This window comes from Pezoporus wallicus, unplaced genomic scaffold, assembly GCF_028554395.1.
Source record: "Pezoporus wallicus isolate ANWC-B61680 ecotype Strahan unplaced genomic scaffold, APGP_CSIRO_Pwel_v1 contig_5416, whole genome shotgun sequence".
Lineage (NCBI taxonomy): Eukaryota > Metazoa > Chordata > Aves > Psittaciformes > Psittacidae > Pezoporus > Pezoporus wallicus.
Window position 1 is genome coordinate 792,608 of NW_026642898.1, and position 22,343 is coordinate 814,950.

Sequence of the window (22,343 nt, forward strand, 5' to 3'; positions counted from 1 at the left end):
GAGGGACAGGCCAAGGGGAATGGCTTGAACCTGCCCGAGGGGAGACTGAGCTGAGCTCTTAGGCAGAAGCTCTTCCCTGTGAGGGTGCTGAGGCGCTGGCACAGGGTGCCCAGAGAAGCTGTGGCTGCCCCATCCCTGGCAGTGTTCAAGGCCAGGTTGGACACAGGGGCTTGGAACAAGCTGCTCCAGTGGAAGGGGTCCCTGCCTGTGGCAGGGGTTGGAGCTGGAGGAGCTTTAAGGTCCCTTCAACCCAGACTAGGCTGGGATTCTGTGAATGGGAACATACTCAATCCCAAATGTTGCTGTCTTTGCCCCCACCCCAGTGCTCAGAGAAATGCATTTCTGCAAGCCCTGTGTTGCGAGCTCAGCTCGGGAGCCCCGGATGCTCCTTTCCCACTCTGTCAGTTCACTTTCTCACTTGAATTTTCATGCCCCTTTCTCCTCTCTTTCGATTTCTCATTTGCAGTCAACAAAAAGCTGCAGGATGCAGTTTGCCCTCAGAAACCTCAGATTGGTTTTACCCTGTCTGAACTGTTGCCTTTTTGATTGTCCCCCTCCCATCCTCACGGACAGGTCGGTCAGCACAGCCGTGCCCTGTGCTCTGCATCTCTAGCAGTGCTGCAGCTTCTCCTCTGTCCTGTTTCCAGAAGGAGCAGGGCCTTGTGTGGGGCTCTAGCACTGAAAACCAGCTTTGTTCCCATGGCTCCCACCCCTCCTTGTGCACTCTGGACCCCAAAGCCATTTCTGTCCCTTTTGTAGCCCTTTCACCACTGGCACCGCTCCTACACCTCTCTCTAAACTTCACAGTTTTCTAAGGATAGTGTATAAAGCCTAAATGATAACTCTGTAAGCGGGAGGGACGTTCCAGCCGTGGAACCTGGGAAGTCTGAATGTATGTGGATAGGTACTGAACTTCTCGTGTAGCTGCCTTAGGTGAGGAGTTCACGCGGGTGCGTCATTCTGAGCTGTGCGTATGTTCTGTGTTCAACCACCAGAAGTGGAAGAATCCCAGCAGCTGGAAAATCCAGCGGGAGCAGAAGCCTCGGGCCTGTTTGCAGAGCAAGAGCAGGAGCTGACTCGGAGCAGCAGCACCTCGGACATCGCAGAGCAGTTCCCATCCGATTTTCTCCAAGGTAATTCCTACAGACCACAGCGATGCTGCACCTCTGAAGAGCAAGCGTGGGGCTTGTCCAGCCCCGTAAGTGCTGCTCTTACCTGCTTTGCTTTCCAGCGCCGTTCTAAGATGTGTTTTTATCTTGGTTTCTTAGTGAATATATCGTTGGTGTCTTGTTGAAATAACTATTGGTAAGAAGTTACAGACCCACATGCAGGACACGGCCTTTATAAAGCAAGGCAGTGACCAAGGGAACCTTTAAACGTGTGCATTTTGTGTGTAACTCTTGACATTTATTTCTTTTAATCTGGCTTGCATTTAAATTTTGTCTTCGAGAGAACAGCTTTGCTGTTCCATCATGTAGGTTATGCTTATGAAGGATCTTCCAAAACACCTTGTGTTCTGTTGTAATGTATGACTTCCCTGAGCTATAGACACAAGTGACATGTAAACATAACTGAAGTGCTCGTGTGCTGTGCTGGGTACTTTGGTCCCACAAATGTCTGTGTTTCTTGTTTGCTTTCCAAAATTTCTAGGTAAAAAGGCTGGAGCTCCTCATAATTCCACTTCTGCAGACTCCAAATGCGTTCAGGAAAATGCGGGGTGCGCAAAGAAGGAACATGAAGCTGAGCAAGTAAGGCAAAACAGGAAGTAACCGTTGATGAGAGCCTACCAATGTTTCATTTCTAATGAGGTGGTTTTAGTGCTTAGAAACTGCAGCAACTGCCAGTGTGAAAAGCCATGAATCACATCTCTAGTTTGGAGCCTGGAGTTGCGCTGTAGCTGCTCACGTGTTGGGTGATGTGAGCGTTCTGCCTCTCCCCCTCTTGTCAGTTGTTTCTGCAGGCTGAGGTGGTGCCTGTATTGCAGGTTTATGTGAGACTTCTGTGCTTTTTATATTAACTAGAAACACGAAGTTAATAACTTTTAAAGTGTAAATAATTCATGGCTATTACAGAGCTACAGTGCACTGGAATAAATGTTTCATGGTTTAAAGTACTGGGGGAAGTGCTCTCCTCCAGCACCATTTGTGTCACCAGCTGTGTACTGCAGAGGGCTGTGCAAGTTACCATCAGGACAGGAAAGCTTCATAAATTTTTAATGCAACTTTGGACTAAATGGCAGAAATAATGATGGCTGGGGCTGATCATCCCGGTGGAAGTGTAATGCAGCGTGGCACGGAGGGCTTCAAGCTGAATCTTGTCTTTGGACCGTGGCTCTCCCATATGTCTGGACTTGGAAGTGCCACTAATTGTGTCCCATTGCCTGGGAGTGATGGGCAGGTCTCTCCAGCTGCAGTGGTAGATAATGCCATGATGATTTCTAAAGCCAGATGTCTCTTTGGGGGCAAGAATTGCTCAGATTTAGGCAGAAAGAATGAATGGATTCATGTCTGGCCAGGGGTCAGAAATTGCTTTAAGGGATGTATACATTTATTTAAAACTAGTAACAGTAATAATTGCGAATCTCAAAATGGAATGTCACAAATGTTACCTGAATCGAAGAATTTCCTTTTTTCTACTCCTGAGAGTAGAGATTCCTTCAGCAGTTAGATCAGTGCGCCCCGAGGGCCTTTGTGTTGGGGCTTGGTGTTAAGTTCTGCCAATACAGGTGCCACAGAGATGTGAATTGGAAGGTGACCTGCCAGATGTAAAGAAAACCAGTGATGTGCAGGGGCAGAGCAGTGCTGTGTAGAAGCAGAAAATGGTCTGAAGAGTTTTCAGCAAGTAGTTCTAAACCCATGTGGTGAAGGAGGAGGAGGTGAACAAAGGATGGGGTGTCTTTTTATGGGTTGTCTTGCAGCAGGATAATGCTCTGACAGAAGAGGTGATGCTGATTCCTCCCTGGAAGATTTTTGATACTTTCTGTACTGAGTCTTCAGATTTGTGGAAAAATGTAGATAAAAAGTCCTGCTTGTTGGTATGAAAACTGAGCCTAGGGAAGGGAGGATAAAGGCTGAAGCTGAGAACATGGTCATAGAATCAGAATCATAGAATATTTAGGGTTGGAAAGGACCTTCAGATCATCCAGTTCCAACCCCCTGCCATGGGCAGGGACACTTCACACTAAACCATCTCACCCAAGGCTCTGTCCAACCTGGCCTTGAACACTGCCAGGGATGGAGCATTCACAACCTCCCTGGGCAGCCCATTCCAGTGCCTCACCACCCTCACAGGGAAGAACTTCCTCCTTACATCCAGTCTAAACTTCTCCTGTTGGTTCCCTGAAGTCATTTAGAGATATTTGGGCAGTCTAAATATTAATTGAAATATCTTGTCTGGGTTATAACTGATTTCTAGTGACTGTGTATGTAGCTCAGATTTGCTAAAACATGATGTGGTTCTCGGAAGTGTGCTAAACTGAGATGAATGTGTTTCTCCGAAGGTACCAGTCCGAAGAAGCAGCAGCACAGCTGAGTTGGATTTGAGGGCAGACTGGCAGCAATCCCATGGGAGCTGCAGAGAGAGAGAAAAAAGTGAGTTCCAAGACGCAGCCTTTTTCTGAAGTGTAGCACCTGGGGTCAGTGTCAGGTTCTGTCTTGCTGCAGACGTAGTGGCCACTTTTCTCATGGTGCTTTGCTAATGTAGTTGTTAGAAACCGGGTTTGTGACCTGGTTAATGCGCTCCCTGCCGCAGGTGAGAGCGTCAGCAGTGACACGTCCATTGGCTACAACAACGAGGTGGAGATCGCTCTCATCCCCTGGCAAGCTTCTGAAGATGACCCTGAGGTGAATGCCTCCGCAGACGTTTGTGTGGATGCTGATGCCCCTCGCTGGCTTCAGCTTAGCCCCTCAGACACCGCGAACCTGACAGGTACTGCACTGCAGGGAATGTGTTCTACACTGTGATCTCCCAAAGGACTTCGCACAGTTTAGCTTGCTTATAAAAAGTATGTTTCATTTATCTCGTTCCCTTCATGATGCTCGTTCAAAAATGAGTTTTCAATGCCTAGAGTTTAAGAATTTGGATAATTAGGAGCCGAACTACGTGCCAGCAAACTGTGATACAGAAAAGGATCAAACAGTTGAAAATAATGGGGTTGCTTTCTGTGTCAAATCACTGCTCATCAGCTGACTTGTGACAGCTGATCACGTGTGCTCTCTGAGCCTGTCCCACTAATGCCCAGTTTTAATTCCTATATAAAGTGAACAGGTTATAGTTCCTAGCAGAAAGGTACAAACGAAGCAAAAAAGCAAAACAAAATATCCCAAAAGCTTTTTAAAGAAATCAATTCACATGAACATAAAAGCATCTAGAATGGCTTTCACTTTGCTGACCCTCTTTGGGTCCTGGGGTTACTTCCCTCTGCCTATGTAGAGGGTTCCTGTACCTCTCCCCCAGCCCTCGGGTGCTGAGCACTGCAGGGAGCCCCCTGGGGCTGGTTGTGCCTGCAGACAGGCTGCTGCGTGGCTCTTGCTGCGCTGAGAGCAGGCTCTTGTCAGCAGCAATTCCACTTCCGTATGGAATTCTGCTCGTACTGTCCCAGCAGACAAATCCCGTTGTCCTGGTGGTCTTCACAGCCCCCTGCTCTCCTGCTCAGTTTGAGTACTGCAATCTCAGGAACAGTCCCTGCATAAATGAGGATGCCCGAGCATGCTCTTCATCACCAGCAGTGCATACATAGAATCATAGAATCGTTAGGGTTGGAAAGGACCTTAAGATCATCCAGTTCCAACCCCCCTGCTGTGGGCAGGGACACCTTATGCTAAATCATATCACCCAAGGCCCCACCTCTTAGGGCCTTTGTTCACTTGCATTTCCAGGTCGTTTTACACTGTGTGATCTTAAAAGAGAAAGGGCTTTTAGGAATAGAAATCACAGAATCGTGGAATCCCAGCCTGGTTTGCATTGGAAGGGACCTTAAAGCTCATCCAGTTCCAACCCCTGCCATGGGCAGGAACACCTTCCACTAGAGCAGCCCCTGCCCGTGCCAGGGGGGTTGGAACTGACTGCTGAAATGTTAACTGTAAAAGCCAGTTATTGGTTGAATAAATCTCTCTGACTGCATGAATGTTCCATTTGGAACTCGCTGGTAAAACAAACCTAACGTTGAGGGGGTCAGTCTGATGTAAACTGCTCTGTGGCTGAATCACCTCTGCATGGAAGGCCCGTGAGCCCACACTTTCTGCTGTGTTGTGGTTTTGAACCGTGTGCTAGCTTGAGCAATGAAAAAGAGAGGGGTGATTTGGAGAGAGAGAGAACTTCAGAGGTGGGAAATGGTTAAAAGGAGCAGTTTTCCTGGTTTACTGACCCAGTTTATGCTGACACTGTGTTCCTGATTCATGGAAATGGACCTGTGTTGGATTTCCAGACAGCAGTGAATTCCTTGCTGATGACTGCAGTATAATTGCTGGTGGAAGCCTCATCGGTTGGCACCCCGATTCTGCTGCCGTGTTATGGAGGAGGATCTTGGGAATTCTTGGAGATGTGAACAATATAAAGTCACCTAAAATTCATGCAAAAGTGTTTGGGTATCTCTATGAGTTGTGGTACAAACTCGCAAAGGTACGTGGATAGTGCTTACACCTACTGATCTGGTTTTTCTGCTGCTTAAAAATTAATAAATATGATTTAGTGTTAGCATCTGGAACAAAAGCATGGGATTTGGAGGATTCTCTTGTCAGGTAGGCTAATCCTGTTTGATTTCCAGTAGGTATCCCCAGTAGAGAATATCCCTCTTCAATGATAAGAGAATTTAGACAATTTATATGGGGTGGGGAAATACTAGCAAAGAAAGTAGAGGTATAGAACAGAATATTGGTGCAAAAGCCCATGGTATGACCTGAAAGGGCAAGACTTGCTTAGGACATGGGGAAGCCCTATAGAATAAGCTTTCCAGGTAGTTTTGGCTGAAGTAGGAGCTCTGTATATGCAGAATGTAGTACCTCAAAATAATGAAACCAAACTAAAATGAGAAAGTAATAATGTGAAATAAGGAGCCATCAGTTTTACTGGCTCTTCTCCTTTAAAACCGCCTAGATTCGGGACAACCTCGCTATAAGTGTGGACAATCAGTCTACTCCCTCTCCTCCTGTCCTCATTCCTCCTCTCAGGATATTTGCATCTTGGTTGTTCAAGGTAAGTGGTTTCTAAACTTCTCACACATTGGTGTTGTCTCCTGTTTCAGTACTGAATGTGTGTATGTTCAGTTGTGTTACTGTTAATGGTTGCAGCCACTGCTGCTAAGAGGATGAATATCCTCCAAAGGCTGTTTGGACTCGAATCTCCTGTAGCAAATACAGGGAACAGCTTTGCTTTATGCAGAATCCACTGGAGATGCACTTCTGCATTTGCTGGCTACCTGAGAAAAAAGCACTAATACAAGGATTTTGCTCTTTTCAGGCAACCACGCTGCCAAGCGAGTACAAGGAAGGCAAGCTGCAGGCATACAGGCTCATCTGTGCCATGATGACGAGGCGACAAGATGTTCTGCCAAACTCTGATTTCCTGGTTCACTTCTATTTCGTGATGCACCTTGGGTTGACAAGTGAAGACCAGGTACAAGCTTTCCCTGGTAAAAAGAGAATTTATTATTGTGTGCTGATGGAGATGTCTGTTTTCTGTGTTACAATTCTTATGTTGGGGCTCTGGGGCAGCAGCACAAGAGGGACGTGGAGCTGTTGGAGCGAGGCCAGAGGAGGTCACGGAGATGCTGCGAGGGCTGGAGCAGCTCTGCTCTGGAGCCAGGCTGAGAGAGCTGGGCTGGGGCAGCCTGGAGAAGAGAAGGCTCCTGAAGGGGAGACCTGAGAGCAGCTCCAGTGCCTGAAGGGGCTGCAGGAAAGCTGGAGAGGGGCTTGGGACAAGGGATGGAGGGACAGGCCAAGGGGAATGGCTTGAACCTGCCCGAGGGGAGACTGAGCTGAGCTCTGAGGCAGAAGCTCTTCCCTGTGAGGGTGCTGAGGCGCTGGCACAGGGTGCCCAGAGAAGCTGTGGCTGCCCCATCCCTGGCAGTGTTCAAGGCCAGGTTGGACACAGGGGCTTGGAGCAAGCTGCTCCAGTGGAAGGTGTCCCTGCCCGTGGCAGGGGTTGGAGCTGGAAGAGCTTTGAGGTCCCTTCCAACCCAAAGCAGTCTGGGCTTCTGTGATTTTCATATTTGAAGATCTGAAGCAGAAAGGAAGCAATGCTTTGTGACACTTGTTGCACGGAATTGCCTGGTGTAGCGTGGTCTGTACCTCTCTTTAAATTACTTAGTCATAAGTTTCTCATTGCTCCCCCAGTTAACAAGTACGTATTTGTGATGCACTGTTACAACCCATCACAGCTCATCTTAGGGATGCTTGTACCTTCTGGCACAGGGTAAAATGCCAGACATGATCTTGGGTGAAGGAGGGGCTGTGAAGAGCTTCCTGTTAACTTAGGAGCAGTGTCTGCTCTCAGCACACCCTTTGAATGCCCTGTGCATTGTGTGCAAGAACCTCCTCGAAATTACAATTACTGTTGGCCTCCCCAGACTTTTGCCCTTCCTTCAGGGGAGGTTTAACATACCCGCTCTTCCTGACTGCTGCAAGGGGGCTGGGACAGAAGGTTATCTTACCACTGAAGCCAAGAGGCGCTGCCGGAGCGTTCTGCAGCTGAGGGTAAGTGTGTCTGGGTCCCTGTGCCCTGGGCTGGCCTCGCTAATAAAGCATTCAGTGAGAGATGGAGACGAGACTTCATCCGTTGAGGTGTAAGGAGCTTACTGCGCCGCAGAGACGGCTGAGTACGGGCAACAGCTCGGAGAGTTACTCTTAGCAAAACAGGATGTGTGAAAACACGTCCATGGTTTTATGGCTGGGGGGGAGCGGTGACAGCACGGGCAGAGCCGAGCTCCGGTGCCTCGGAACCCTGCGGTGCTCACGGCTCTGCCGGGGGCCTGCAGGGAGAGCCCCGCCGGCTCCCTTGTTTCTGAGGTGGAGAGGGGAACAGTCCCAGCTCCCCTCCTGACAAGGGAGAGCATGTGGAAAATCCGCCTTTTAAAGAGATCACGGAGGGGAAAAAAGAGTAGAAAGGAGGTGGTTTTCTTGTGGAAAACCAAGTCCTGGCCAGTGTGGAAACAGAAGAACTCCCCTTCCTGCACTGTCGGGGTGTAACCTGGGGGTAAGGAAGAGCTTGTTGCTCTTTCGTACCCCTAATGCCGTTCGGATTTCAGTTTAACCCTGCCTGGTGAACGCAGTAACTTCATTTCTCTACAACCCCCCTGTGTGCTAACACCCACTGTGGTCAGACCCCCTCAGTGTTAAGAACCACTCAGCATTACATCCTCTCGCATAAAGCACGCAACTCACCAAACGTTAGAGCCTGATGTAGGCTGAATTGAAATAAAATACTACCTTTTACATTTGAAAACACAAAGGCCCTGAATCAGTAGAGCAGCGACTGCCAGCACAGGCCATAGGGATGGGCAGTATCAGTGCCTGTAAGACTTCAGTTGTTTTCATCTACAGCTTTCCATGACATGGCCAGGTTCAGAAGTGTCAGCAGCTCCTTTCTTCAAAGCTGGAGGGTGCTCTGCTTTTTCCGAATCTGGTGGCTTCCAGTTCCTACATAGAAACTGGGGGACTTCTGAAACGTGAGCAGGTTGTTGTTGAGCTGCTCTTTACCCTGTCCATCACACTTCGGTGTCAGTAGCAGTCCCACAGGCTTTACGCTCTCGCTGCTGTGCGCACTGGGTTTCAGTCCTTGTGCAGAGCCCCAGTCCCCAAGTGAAAGAGGATGGAGAGGTGGACACTGCGCAGTGAAGGCAGACCCCGCGCTGCCCATCCTTCCAGGCTGGCCCAGCTGTTTTCCACACTGATGCTGCTCTTTTGTTCCTTCTCATCTCACTCTGTTTTGCTGCTTTTGCCTCTTGGTGGCACACTTGACCACAGGTTTTCTCGTGTGTTGCTGTCCTTGCAGTTTTGCTTTCCTTAGCTATGGAATTGCTTGAGATATTAGCTCATGGTGCTTGGGAGCTCGGATTCTCATGCAACAATCCGTGTGCCTGTTTCTGTATTTCCTGTATCACAGAATCCGAGACTGGTTTGTGTTGGAAAGGACCTTAAAGCTCCTCCAGCTCCAACCCCTACCATGGACAGGGACACCTTCCACTGGAGCAGCTTGCTCCAAGCCCGTGTCCAACCTGGCCTTGAACACTGCCAGGGATGGGGCATGATTTGCCTCAAGGTGCTGGGTGGGTGTTGAGTCTGGTCCAGTAATTTGGATGCTGAGGGCACTGCCTGCTGCAAGGGCAGGTTCTGTGGTTTTTGGGGTTTGGTATGTGCTCTTCCCTGATAAACCTCTTTAAAAGAGGGAGTGATGTCCTGGGCACAGGGATCGCTGGGACACAGACCCCTGTGCTCTGCAGCGCTGCAGAATTCGAGGATTCCAGGCACTGCCCACCAGAATAAGCTGTGGTGCAGATTCTTCTAGCACAGATGTTTCTGTGTGCTAAGCAGAAGCATGGATTTCTCACACTTAAGGAACACAAGCAGGAGAACTGGGGGGATGTTCTCACTGAGCAGTTTTCCTTCGGTGTGTATCACTAGTGCAACTTTAGAGTTACTGGGGAAAGCAGGAGGAGTGTGGACAAACCCCAGGAGAACACTTCGGCTGTGTTAGAAGAGCTTTGAGTCGCTACATAAATTACAGTCAGAATCCCCTTTGACCTGACTGTGATTATCAGTTATTTCAGTCTGTTAGGTATAGTTCATAGGTGGTTATTTTATTTAGTTAGCATCACAAGGGTTGCTTTCCGCACCTTATTTCTGTTTCCACTCCTCCCTTAAGGGTATGAAATTCCTGCTGTGTTGTGTAGCTCTTTGTGCTGACAGGAAACCAAACCAGCCCATCTGGAACACGGTTATGAATTATCCAGTAACATCCCAGTGAGTGGGGCCGCCTCGGGGGTGTGTGAAGGAGCAGTATGAGGTGTGCTGTGGGGTGTGCTGTGAGCTGTGAGCTGTGCTGTGGGGTGTGCTGTGGGGTGTGCTGTGGGGTGTGCTGTGGAGTGTGCTGTGAGCTGTGCTGTGAGCTGTGCTGTGAGCTGTGCTGCGAGCTGTGCTGTGAGCTGTGCTGTGAGCTGTGCTGTGAGCTGTGCTGTGAGCTGTGAGCTGTGCTGTGAGCTGTGCTGTGAGCTGTGCTGTGAGCTGTGAGCTGTGCTGTGAGCTGTGAGCTGTGCTGTGAGCTGTGAGCTGTGCTGCGAGCTGTGCTGTGGTGTGCTGTGAGCTGTGAGCTGTGCTGTGAGCTGTGCTGTGGGGTGTGCTGTGAGCTGTGCTGCGAGCTGTGCTGTGAGCTGTGAGCTGTGCTGTGAGCTGTGAGCTGTGCTGTGAGCTGTGCTGTGGGGTGTGCTGTGAGCTGTGCTGTGGGGTGTGCTGTGAGCTGTGCTGTGAGCTGTGCTGTGGGGTGTGCTGTGAGCTGTGCTGTGAGCTGTGCTGTGAGCTGTGCTGTGAGCTGTGCTGTGAGCTGTTATGTGGGGTGTGCTGTGGGGTGTGCTGTGAGCTGTGAGCTGTGCTGTGAGCTGTGCTGTGGGGTGTGCTGTGAGCTGTGCTGTGAGTTGTGAGCTGTGCTGTGGGGTGTGCTGTGGGGTGTGCTGTGAGCTGTGCTGTGAGCTGTGAGCTGTGCTGTGAGCTGTGCTGTGAGCTGTGCTGTGAGCTGTGCTGGGGGGTGTGAGCTGTGCTGTGAGCTGTGCTGTGAGCTGTGCTGGGGGGTGTGAGCTGTGAGCTGTGCTGTGAGCTGTGAGCTGTGCTGTGAGCTGTGCTGGGGGGTGTGAGCTGTGAGCTGTGCTGTGGGGTGTGCTGTGAGCTGTGCTGTGAGCTGTGCTGGGGGGTGTGAGCTGTGAGCTGTGCTGTGAGCTGTGCTGTGAGCTGTGCTGTGAGCTGTGCTGTGGGGTGTGAGCTGTGCTGTGAGCTGTGCTGTGAGCTGTGAGCTGTGCTGTGAGCTGTGCTGTGAGCTGTGCTGTGAGCTGTGAGCTGTGCTGTGAGCTGTGCTGTGGGGTGTGAGCTGTGAGCTGTGCTGTGAGCTGTGTTTTCCATGGGGCTCCCCTGGCCCTCGGGGCAGGATGCAGCAATTAGGACACGGCAGGGTAATGAGCTGCGCCTGTTTGTGTGTGTGACACCCGGCCAACAACCGTCTCTGAGGGCAGGTGAACAATTCTGCGCCGCAGTTGCATCACCTCCTCAGGTGGGAGAAGGGGCTGAGCCCAGGCTGGTGCTGTCGCTGCTCCCGGCTCAACAAGGGGCCTCGGGTCAGGGGCCAAGTGAGCATCTGGGGTGATGGGTTTCCTCCTCCTCTGCTCCCAGCAGCGGCCGTTCTGCTGCAGCGAGCCGGGTTTCTCCTGCAGCTCCTTAGCAGTGAAGTTCGCTGGGGCTCTACCTTCCCTCCCTCCCATGCTACAGGACAGCGAGTGTGGATGTTCACTGCCCTGCTGTGGGGCAGTGGAGGGAGGTCACCTTCTGTTGTCCTAGTCCCTTGTGTGGGTTATGGGGAATCGTGGAATGCTTTGGGGTGTGAATCTTAGGCTATGTCCCAGGGGAGCCTGGTGTGGTTTGGGTTGGTATAGCTGCCTTCTGCTACTTGGTGAACCCTCCCCGCCATGCCCATGATTGCACCCACACGTCTTTCAATTTGGACTATAAAGAAAGCTTTTTAAATGAAACCACATCTGGTACTGCAGTGCACACACAGTCAGGAGAGGGAAGGCGTTTTGTTATCGTGGTGCTGCTGGGTGCTTACTGCAAGCAGTGGTTTTAGCTTTGTGAAGTCCATAAGCATCTCCTTGCTTCATAGCTCCCTTCCTTTTGCTGAAGAACCAAAGTAGCAGAACGTAATCCCAAAGCACTGCTGACACTACTCACCCCCCTTCAGAAAAGTAGCTCTTGAGATAGTTCTGATTCCTCAGTTCTGGGGCTTTTGGTACTTAAATTATTTGTATTAGCGGTGGATTTCTGTGACGCTGTCTTACCTCCACATTTCTGCTCCCAGTTTGAGCAGAGACTGCAGTGCAAGTCAGGTGCTTGCCTTGGAGGCAGGTTTTCAGTGTCAGCCCCACAGCTGTCTGGTGTCACTTCTTTAGCAGCTCTCCCCCTGCTACCAGGGCTTTGGCATGAGTGAAGATTCTCTGTGTAACCTCTCAACAGCGCGTGCCACTGAGGCTTTGCTCTGTAGTCAGAGGTTGTCTGAAAGTGAGTATTAACACCTAAGTTTAGTAAATGTACAGTTCCACTGGCTCACAGAGTACTTCTGGAATAGAATGCTTATAGCAGGTACTAATGAACATAATAAGAAGCCAGACGTCAGAAATTCCCTATGGAAAGACGGCTAACAGCAAAGGAGGGAGGCTGTGCTGATGGCTTCTTTTAGTTGAGTGATGTTAAGGGCAGAGCAAACTTTAAATATGGAAGAAAAACCCCACAAAGCCCGGACCCAAGGAGCTGACAGATGTCGTGGTGATTAGATTTCAGGCCGTGCAGGATGCAGCCAGCTGCAGGCAGAGGAGTTAACAGCTATGCTTTTAGCTCCGTGCCTTTTGGTAGCAGAAGGGTGACTTAGCTGAAATACTCTGCCAATAAAGATGGTGATGTACTAACGTAGGCTGTGCTTGCCTACAAGCCTCGTCGTCTGCCTCAGATGCGCTGTCCCTGATTACGGCAGGGAAGCTACACCAGTTATGTGGTAAGCTTGTGAGGAAAACTGGCTGCAGCTCTTTCATCAGAGATGGCTGATTTAAAACCTGAAGCATTTCTCAGTAGAATTGCTACAAGAGAAGCCATGTTATCTACCTGTTATCTACCTTGTTATCTACCTGTTTGTACCGACATTGATCTGGAGTTCAACAAAAACCCCTTGTGAGCTGCTGTATGTTTCTTTGAAGTTCTTATTCAACACAAGGGGCTGTGGACAACTTCTAGACTGCTCAGCCACTGCAGCCGCTCACTGGGACCTGCACTAGCCGCGTTTGCCACGGTTTGGGATGTGCCAAACAGCCCCTTCTCCTCTGCATGTGGTCCTATGTCCTGAAAGCTGATGCAGCAGGTAGGTAGAAGTGCCTTCCTGGCTCCCTGTGATCCAGGGCTTGGAAGTGTCCTGCCGCTGGCCTTTGGGAGAAGTCCCTGTGGTGACACAAAGTCAGCTCGACTCCTGAAGCAGTGCCATGGACTAGTAACTGAGGTGTTGGTACCACAGCTCTGTAGCAAATGGGTATTTGAATTCTTCCCTCTCAGTGTGTGTGAACTTAAAACACTTTCCAGTCTGAAGCACGTCCCTAGCACTCTGAGGCTGTGGATACATCAAATGTACTTTAAAGGAGGAGAAGCTTTAAAAGCTCTTTAAAAACTCCTTTGCTATGTTTGCGTGATCTCTGGTGAAGGCATCTGAGCAGCTCTGTCAGCACAGGCCTTTGGTTGCTCTCTTATTAATGCAGCTGTAGAAGAGGGAGCTTTCTGATGTAGTTTAGAGGGGAGGGAGCAGTTAGCAGGAGGTGATTTACACAGTAATCTGTCATCTTTAGCACTCATGAGTAACCTTACCCGTGCTTTACAAACGTGTTGTTCTTCTGGTTTGTAGTATCTCTCCCTGTTGCGTTCCAGTCACAAGACACTTCAGCACACACAACTCCTTTGGAGGTCAAATGACAGGTTGAAATGGGTTTTCCTGACAGGCTAATCCCGAGGGTGTCAGAAGACTTCATACCTTGTGAATGCAGCTTAATTTCTGACACGGTAACTCTTACCTAGAAGGTGGCGGTAGGGAGGCAGACCTGGAATGGGGATGGATGGAAGCGTGTGCTCTTCTGCAGTGGGGATGGAGGAGGAAGGGCTGCACGCTGCAGTCTCGGGCTCTGCTCTTTGCCGGGCTGTGGATGTCCGCGGCGCCCGAGGCTGGGTGAGGAGCGGAGTGCACTGGGTGCCAAGGCGGCAGCGCAGGGCAGGTGGTGGCTGCTCGCTTACACCTGGAGCCTGCAGCGGGAGGGGTATTTTGTAAGTGCCCTCTCGGTGCCCCCCATCCGTATTATTTGGATGTCCAGCTTAACCCATGCTGACAGGGTTAATGCGTTTGGGAAGGACCTGCGTGTGATGGCCCCCTTCTCTCGCCTCCTCCCCGTTTTTAACACTACAGAGCATCATTTTGAATTGAAATAGTCCATAATGGTCCTTTTTTTCACTTGTCTTCAACAACGTGAACGCTAAATTATAGCTGTGCAATTATGTAAACAATGGAAATGCTTCCAGAATGAATACTTCCTTTTAAATTTTCATTTTGTGTAATTGCTGAAAGGTTCGGAGCCATAATAAACCCAAATTATTTTACACGTTTATCGTTCTAAAGGTCAATTATGAAAGAAGTAAAGAAACAACACGGCACAGAATGAGTAAACCAATTTCTATTGCCATCACCATATGCTTTTCTTATTGCTTGTGTTTTCCCAGTTACTGTGTACATAGCATTCAATTAAAGTGATTCATTTACCAGGCTGCGAGCTGCCGAGCAGGGTCTGCATGTACCGGGCAGCGCTTCGGAGGGGAGGAAACAATGGCCTCTGTTTGAGTTACCTGATTTTTGTGCTAGCACTGATAGGACATATGCTCTCCCTTGGACTCTTTCTCATGAGCCCAGGTCTCCTTGATGAGCTAGCTCATAGTGCTCCTGAACTGCTGCGTGAAGCCACACTCAGCTGTGAGCAGGGAACGTGGTGCCTGGTGGGGAGAGGGAGGACCCTGCGCAGCTTTACCTGAAAGCACCATCCCAGCGGGAGCTTCTGCCCTGCCACTGCTGCTGGGACTGAGCTCAAGCAGAGCTCCAGTGTTACCTCAGACACACTCTGCCTTGTGTTGGTTCAAATGAAGGCACGCAGGCTAGCGTGGATGTGCACCAGAATGCCCGGGGTGGCAGCGGGAACCGATGGGAACCAGCTTGGATGCAGTTTTGGCTGGGCTGTTACACACTTGTACGTTGTCAGCTCCCAACAGTCGGGTGTGCTGTAGCTCACAGTGCACAGCCTGTGCTGGGAATCCATCACGTTGAAGCTACAGGACAAAGCAGAGGAAGTGAGGGTTGCTTCCTTAGCTTTTCCAAAGGAATTTCCGAAAGTTTCTCACTGGAAACCAGCGTACTTCTTTAGGGGTAGCACATCTCACAAACAGCAAGCACATCGGTGCGGCCTCATTCTCCCAGCCTTGTGGCTGTGTTGTCCCAGGGTTTGTTGAAGCTGTGCTCGCTGTGCTCCCTCAGGTGTGGGTGTATGAAAGCAGCAGTGTTGCTGCTGCTCTTTCGTCCTGTTTCCTGGGCAGTGCCCGTGGGTGGGAGCCCACGAAGCCGGTGGCCGTTCCGGTGGTGGTGAACAGATGGGGCCGAGCGAGGACAGGGGCGACAGCCGTTGTTTGTACCCCCGAGGCTCTGTTACCTCCCAGGCCAGGTGAGCCCAGGCCCTTTCACTGTGGCCTGTGTCAACAGCAGCGTGCTCCCATCTGCTGCTGGTGGTGCTCAGCCATCCCGTACCTGGCTGCAGGTGCTGCGGGGAGCCAGGGCATCAATCAGAGCCTGTGTTAGAAAGGGGGGTCCTTTGTTCTGCCCAGGGCGGGTTTATCACCCGCTTTACAAGCGGCTGCATCCATCTGCTCTCTCTTTGCATGTTTGCCTTAACTGATATTGACTTTAAAATGTATCAAAGGAAGTGATTAAAAGCAGTTTAAACATTAACTCGAGTGGCATTTAGCTTATTCAGGAAAGTGAAAGCATTATCTGCTACTATGTGAAAAACCAGTGTTCTTTACTGAAAATACACACCAGTTATTCCATGGGGTGTCACTGCTGTGGATACACAGCGGGGCACTGACCAGGTTCTGCCCAGGTGCTCAGCAGGGACTTCAGAATATACTGCTGGTGTAAAAGCTCCTCTTCATGGAGTGCAAAGGGAGCTTGGCTTCTGTAGGTTCTCATGTACGGGCATGTTCTGGGCCTGAAGTTAAGTTCAAGCCTTCCTTAGCACATCCTAACACCAGAAAAGGGGGACACTGGAAATGGTTTTCCTTTGACATTTTATTGAGACAAAAACTAATATTCTAGATCATGTAGAAATTGCTTTTTCCAGTTCTTCAGGAAATGCAGAGTTCTGTGTAAGGATTATAGAGGTTTTGCACCCAAGTTTAAACCTGCTGAAACCCTGTAAGAAAGAAATCTTAAATAGAGGAACTTTGCTCTGATGTGGAGAATTGAAGTGTGGAAGGATTCAAGTCGGAGCGCGGCTCTGGAATGCGTTCTGTGTCACAGGTAGCGTGAGAGCAGAGCTGTGGTTGCTGGTCTGCTCTCACACGTGTGGTGCTACCTGTGAAACCCAGGAGAGCCCCTTTGCCTCTTCAGGAGTTCAGCAGCAGCTCTTCTCGCCAGGGCTGGCCTGGGTTTGCTGTCTCAGTTATTCAGAGGAGCAGGAGGATCCCGGGGTGCTGGAGCAGCCTGGCAGTGCTTGGCGCCTGCTCTTGGTTCCTGCCCAGGCTCCTCTGGGCAAAGCCGCAGCCCGTTGTGGCACCGGAGCAGTTCATGGCTACAGAGGTTTGGGTAATGGGGTTTTAGGGAATAACTCACTGGGAATGATGCAATGCTTCACCTGAAATGGATTAATGGCTTTGGATTCAAGTCTTATTTAACAGGAGAACAGTTATCCTTAGACACAGAGAGACACGAGGATTTGTTTGGTTTTTTTCCAACCGGAATTTAAGATTACAACTATTACAAAAATACAAAATGCACTTTTCTCACAAAGCACATCAGCAGGAAGCAGTGGCTGGTACCTGATGGTCGGTTTCTACATATAGCTGTGGGGCTCTGAATTATCTATCACCATGATTAGTGCGGAACTGGTGAATTGCAAAGTTGAATCACAGAATCAGCCAGGCTGGAAAAGCCCTTCAAGCTCATCCAGTCCAACCCTTACCCCAGCACTGCCAAGGCCACCACTGCCCCATGGCACTGAGGCCTCGTCTCCACGGGGTGTGAACACTTGCAGGGCCGGTGACTGCAGCCCTGCCCTGGGCAGCCTGTTCCAATGCCTGAGCACCCTCTGGGGCAGGAATTGTTCCTCAGCTCCATCTAAACCTGCCCTGGTGCAGCTTGAGGCCGTTTCCTCTTGTCCCATCCCTTGTTCCTTGGGAGCAGAGCCCAGCCCCTCCTGGCTCCATCCTCCTGTCAGGCAGCTGTAGGGAGCCATCAGGTCCCCCTGAGCCTTCTCCAGACTGAACCCCCCAGGTCCCTCAGCCCTTCCCCATCACACTTGTGCTCCAGGCCCTGCACCAGCTCCACTGCCCTTCTCTGGCCCCGCTCCAGCACCTCAATGTCTCCTCTCTTGGAGTGAGGGACCCAGAACTGGACATAGGATTTGGGGTGCAGCCGCACCTCTCCCTTTTGGTTTTGGGCCTTCGTTGTTGTGCTTTCCTTGTTCTGAAGCAGGCCCCTTCTCTTCCAGGATATCCTGAACACGGTCATCAGGCACTGCCCGCCATGGTTTTTCTTCCTGGCCTTGCCTGGCTTTACCATGCTCATCGGGGACTTCATCACTGCGGCAGCGCGGGTGCTGAGCGCGGACACGCTGGAGGTGAGGGGCCGCCCGGTGCGTGCTGATGGGGCTGGTGTGTATGGACTCATGAGTGCTGAGTGGAGCGGTGCTGGGGCAGCTGAGCATGGGTCCCGGGTGCGCTGCGCGCTCCTGGTGCAGAGGGGTTTCATCAGAGGCACACAGAGGTGTGAGGAGCGGTCCCGCTGGGGCTGCAGCACGACTCTGCGCTAGAGGCAGGGCTTGCGCTTCAGAGCCTCGATAGCTCCTCGCAGGGAGCACGCAGGGACTCCCCTGGCAGTACAGGATCTCATGCTAAACATCAGCACTAGCACAAGCATGCCTCTGAACAATGAGAGTGGGGAAGAAGTAAACCGGCGGATCAGTGGGGGGTGGCACGGTAAGGGCGAAAGTGTGGCAGTGCTGGCAGAGCAGGGAAGCTTTGCCCATGAAACACCAGCCCGGGGGGACCTACCTGTCCCTTTGGGACAAGTGCTTCTGCTGCTGCTCTTGACCTTGGTGCAGCTGCGCAGGGACATGGCCCTCTCCTGTCCCAGCAGGACTGAAGAGTGAGCCTGGCTGTGCCTTCTCCATCATCCTGTCATCGAACAGGCATCCCATCAAAACCCTGATCAGTGAGCCAGAGCTCAGAGTGCCAGTAAGAAATGAACAGCCAGCTTTCTATGGGGGAAAAGCCCAAACCACCACCACCTTCCATTTCTCCTGCAAGCATGAAACTTAGCATGCATTGCATTTTCAACAGGACACAGGATGATACCGCAGCAGTTAATGCATTTATAGCTCACGCCATGTTGCTTTTGATTTTGTTATTGAAGTAGGAATCTCTCTGAACTTCTATCACATCTACAGTCAGGTTGAGTGCATTGTGCTGTCTCTTGTGCCGCAGGGTCAGCTAATAGTAGTGCTGGATTAACGCTTAAAACTCTCACTCGGCTTTTCTTTAGGTTGTTCTGTGGGTTTTGTTGATGCTAAATCGCTGATGGTTGGGTTGTGTAATGACAGAGGAGGTATCAAAAACGTAGAATGCGCTTAGAAGTGGGGCCAGGTCCCTGCTGGAGGCAAAGCTCAGGCTCAAAGAAAGAGCAGGGCAACACAGCAGCTGACATGGGCAGGTAAGTGCTTGTTAGTCACTGCTGTAATGCAGCCCTTGCTGTAGTGGTAAAGGAAGAGGCACCGGGACGTGTTCCTGAGGCCGCTGCTGCAGTGGGGGTACAGCGCGCTGCGTGTTCATGGTGACACACACGGCCTCAGAGCCGCTGTCGTTCTCCTGACGTGTGGGTGCGTTCAGTGCGTGTCTGTGTTCGCTCCCTGGGCAGGCTCCCCGCTCGGAGGCTCACACCATCCTCGGCTCTCTTGTCTGCTTCCCAAATCTCTACCAAGAAATCCCCCTGCTGCGGCCCGTTGCCGAAGCTGGCGAGATCATCGCGGGATCTGCGGACGTGAAGGTAAAGCCCAGACCCACCAGGAGACCCTTCCCGAGCTCCTGCTCTCGCTGCTCCGTCACTCCGTGCCCACTGACGGCTGGGCTCGGACCCGCACAGCCGCACACGTTGCGTTGTACTTACTCGATCAGCATTGCTGTGCTTAACAGGAGCCGGGACACTGGCCAAGCTGAGATGCTGCAGTTGCATTTGATTTGCAAGGGGAGTGAACTGCTTCCGATCAAATGCGACGTTTGTCAGGCAGACGCTGTCAGGTCAATTCATTAAATGATGGTGGTGGGATGGGTTAAAGTGTCCATTCATGCTATCTGTGTACATTAGTCCTGTAAGAGATGTGGGGGGTGCGGAAGGGGAGGTAGTCTTGGTATTACATTAAATGTTAAGAAAATTCCACTACTAGAACCATCACCTCGTGTGAATGGTTCTTCCTTGAGCACTGATTTCAGTGGACACCTGGAGACATGAATTGCCTTGAGGGATGGAGAGCTCTGTCATTTCCTGATCTTCACAGCAACAGTCCTGTAGGGGAAAAGTGACACGTGCCCACCCCAGAGACCCACCAAAGGGTGGCTATGGTGAAATGGAACAACTTTATTTAAAGTACATGTATTAAAAAGATGCTGATTCAAATTTGTTTTGTTATTTTAGTGTTACCTCATAAATATTTTATTGAAGAATGCTACAGAGGAGCCAAGTGAAGCTGCAAGGTAAAATATTGAGTTAACCAAATGGGAAAATGGGGAAGTCTTTCTCACTACGTGTTTCTGGGGCTTGTACAGCTGCGTTGTTTCTACTGCCTTGTGGTTTGATCCTGCTTAGATTGGTTCTTTAGCCCTAGAAGGTGAGGTTCATTCTGTGCCGTGAAGGTGTTGAGCTGTGGCGTGAGAGGGAAAGCAGCGATCCTGTCTTTGTCAGGTCTGTCATTCTTCTGAAGCCTCTGACGGAAGCACTTTTCCTTTCCCAAAGGTGCATAGCCATCTGTGGCCTCGGAGTGTGGCTATGTGAAGAGCTGACGCAGTGCACAAACCACCCCCAAGTGAAGGAAGCGATCAATGTCATAGGTGTGACACTGAAGGTACTGCTGCGACAGCTCTAGTCCATAGCATCGTGTAAAAGCGTAGTTTCACTTGAGAAGTAGTTGCTGATTACGTAGAGCCCAGTCTGCTGCTTTGTTGTTCCACTGCTTGAAGCCCCAACAGGATGCTGCTGAGCAAACCACAGCCTGGGGCTTTCTGCAGGCTGTAGTGGGATGGCATTAACTGCCCTCAGGAAGGTATCTCCCAGTTCTGAACCTTTGCCTGTCATTAGCAGCTCCTTATCTTCAGGGAGCATGGTTCTGAGTCTGTGCATGGTTCTTCAGTGGGGCCCTTGGCAGTGTCACAGAGTCCCAGCCTGGTTTGGGTTAAAGAGACCTTAAAGTTCCTCCAGCTCCAACCCCTGCCACGGGCAGGGACCCCTTCCACTGGAGCAGCTTGCTCCAAGCCCCTGTGTCCAACCTGCCCTTGAACACTGCCAGGGATGGGGCAGCCACAGCTTCTCGGGGCACCCTGTGCCAGCGCCTCAGCACCCTCACAGGGAAGAGCTTCTGCCTAAGAGCTCAGCTCAGTCTCCCCTCGGGCAGGTTCAAGCCATTCCCCCTGTCCTGTCCCTCCATCCCTTGTCCCAAGCCCCTCTCCAGCTTTCCTGCAGCCCCTTCAGGCACTGGAGCTGCTCTCAGCTCTCCCCTTCAGGAGCCTTCTCTTCTCCAGGCTGCCCCAGCCCAGCTCTCTCAGCCTGGCTCCAGAGCAGAGCTGCTCCAGCCCTCGCAGCATCCCCATGGCCTCCTCTGGACTCGCTCCAGCAGCTCCACATCCTCTTGTGTCCTATAGAACAGTGCAGGACACTTGCAGAACCAGCCTGTGACTCTGTACCTAAAGACCCTTCCCACCACAGGCCAAGTTAAGATCACACAGATAAGGTCACACCTGGCTTACCCTGGTGAGGACGATGCGCTGTTGCAACATCACCAGTTCTTTATGGTTTGTATGGATGCACAATACTTAAAATACAGGAAAACGCAAGGAAATATACCTGGATAGCTTACGTGCATATCTATATTCTAATCTCCTTTTCTCTTCCAGTTCTCTAATAAACTGGTAGCTCAGGTAGCCTGTGATGTTCTTCAGCTGCTGGTTTCTTACTGGCAAAAGCTTCAGAAGTATGAACCCTCCCTGTCCAGAAAGATCACTGAGGTGAGGCAGGTTCTTTCAAGTGTTTGTGTGGAAATCATGGGCAAAGTTGTCTTTATTCCCTCGTTCCTTGATTGAGCTGCTCTGACTGTGGCTTTATGTTACCTCTGTCTTTCTACGGTTCTTGGTCCTAGGACCAGTGTGCTTCTCTAATCTGTAGTGATTCATTTCCCAAAGGCTCAGGAAATCTTTGTAGTCTCCCTTGGACATTGATTTATAAGGGCAGAGAGATGCTCCTGAGAGAATTTAACCTCTCTCGTGCCCTGTTCCAATGAAGTTCATGCTCTGCCTTTATACTGAAAGATGTGAGATGTCTTTGTGAAATTCTGTTCCAATGTAGATCCTCGTGGCCACTATTGCCTTTCTCTTGCCGAGTGCTGAATACTCCTCAGTGGAAGCAGATAAAAAGGTACGTTGCTGGAAAGAGCAGCCTTTGTCCCTTGTGTGTGCTATTGGAGACGGTTATTGAATGAAATTGCTTTAAGTTTGGGTGGATTTAATAGAATATACCTAAATTCTGTGTTATATGGTTTTATTCAGTTCATAGTTTCATTGCTGCTCTGCCTGTTGGATTGGTGTATGGCACTGCCCATGAAGACGCTGCTGGAGCCAGTGTCTGCGGGTGCTCTTGAAGATCAACACACAGCCAAAGCTCCTTTGCTGGACTACATTTACAGAGTGAGTCTAAGGGATGAATGGGATTCTCTCGCAGATCCTGGTGGGCACAGAAGCATTTTTAACAAAGTCCTGAATTCTCACGGTGAGCAGAAGGTGTCCAAATGAGAGGTGCAGAATGCAAAGCGCTGTGATGGGGAGATCAGAGAGGTAGAACAGACAGAGGCTGGTGAGGAGAGAAAGGCAAAATGCTTAAAACAGAGAGCCAGGGAAAATAATCTTTGCAGAAGTATTTCAGTGACTTGACCTGGGCTGTTAAAATAGAGGGTGAATCCTGCAGAGAGCAGTTCAGTACAGAGTCAGTGCTGGGGAACAGTGTTCTTTTCAAAACAGCATTTAGACATGAGCGTCCCTTGTAGCATGTCC

The 22,343-nt window shown here is 50.6% G+C and overlaps 1 protein-coding gene across 5 annotated transcripts in view; it reads left to right on the plus strand.

Annotated features, from left to right (window-relative positions):
* The window catches only part of RALGAPA2 (Ral GTPase activating protein catalytic subunit alpha 2), a 115,845-nt gene that overhangs the window by 39,367 nt on the left and 54,135 nt on the right, over positions 1 to 22,343 (plus strand). For all 5 annotated transcript variants that reach the window (XM_057433119.1, XM_057433120.1, XM_057433118.1 and 2 more), the window contains 14 exons: positions 996 to 1,133; positions 1,651 to 1,748; positions 3,500 to 3,590; positions 3,751 to 3,927; positions 5,426 to 5,619; positions 6,094 to 6,192; positions 6,457 to 6,612; positions 17,525 to 17,653; positions 18,949 to 19,077; positions 19,723 to 19,781; positions 20,041 to 20,149; positions 21,195 to 21,305; positions 21,643 to 21,711; positions 21,843 to 21,980. In XM_057433119.1, coding sequence (XP_057289102.1) covers positions 996 to 1,133; positions 1,651 to 1,748; positions 3,500 to 3,590; positions 3,751 to 3,927; positions 5,426 to 5,619; positions 6,094 to 6,192; positions 6,457 to 6,612; positions 17,525 to 17,653; positions 18,949 to 19,077; positions 19,723 to 19,781; positions 20,041 to 20,149; positions 21,195 to 21,305; positions 21,643 to 21,711; positions 21,843 to 21,980 — 1,697 coding nt within the window. The remainder of the gene's footprint in view (positions 1 to 995; positions 1,134 to 1,650; positions 1,749 to 3,499; positions 3,591 to 3,750; positions 3,928 to 5,425; positions 5,620 to 6,093; positions 6,193 to 6,456; positions 6,613 to 17,524; positions 17,654 to 18,948; positions 19,078 to 19,722; positions 19,782 to 20,040; positions 20,150 to 21,194; positions 21,306 to 21,642; positions 21,712 to 21,842; positions 21,981 to 22,343) is intronic.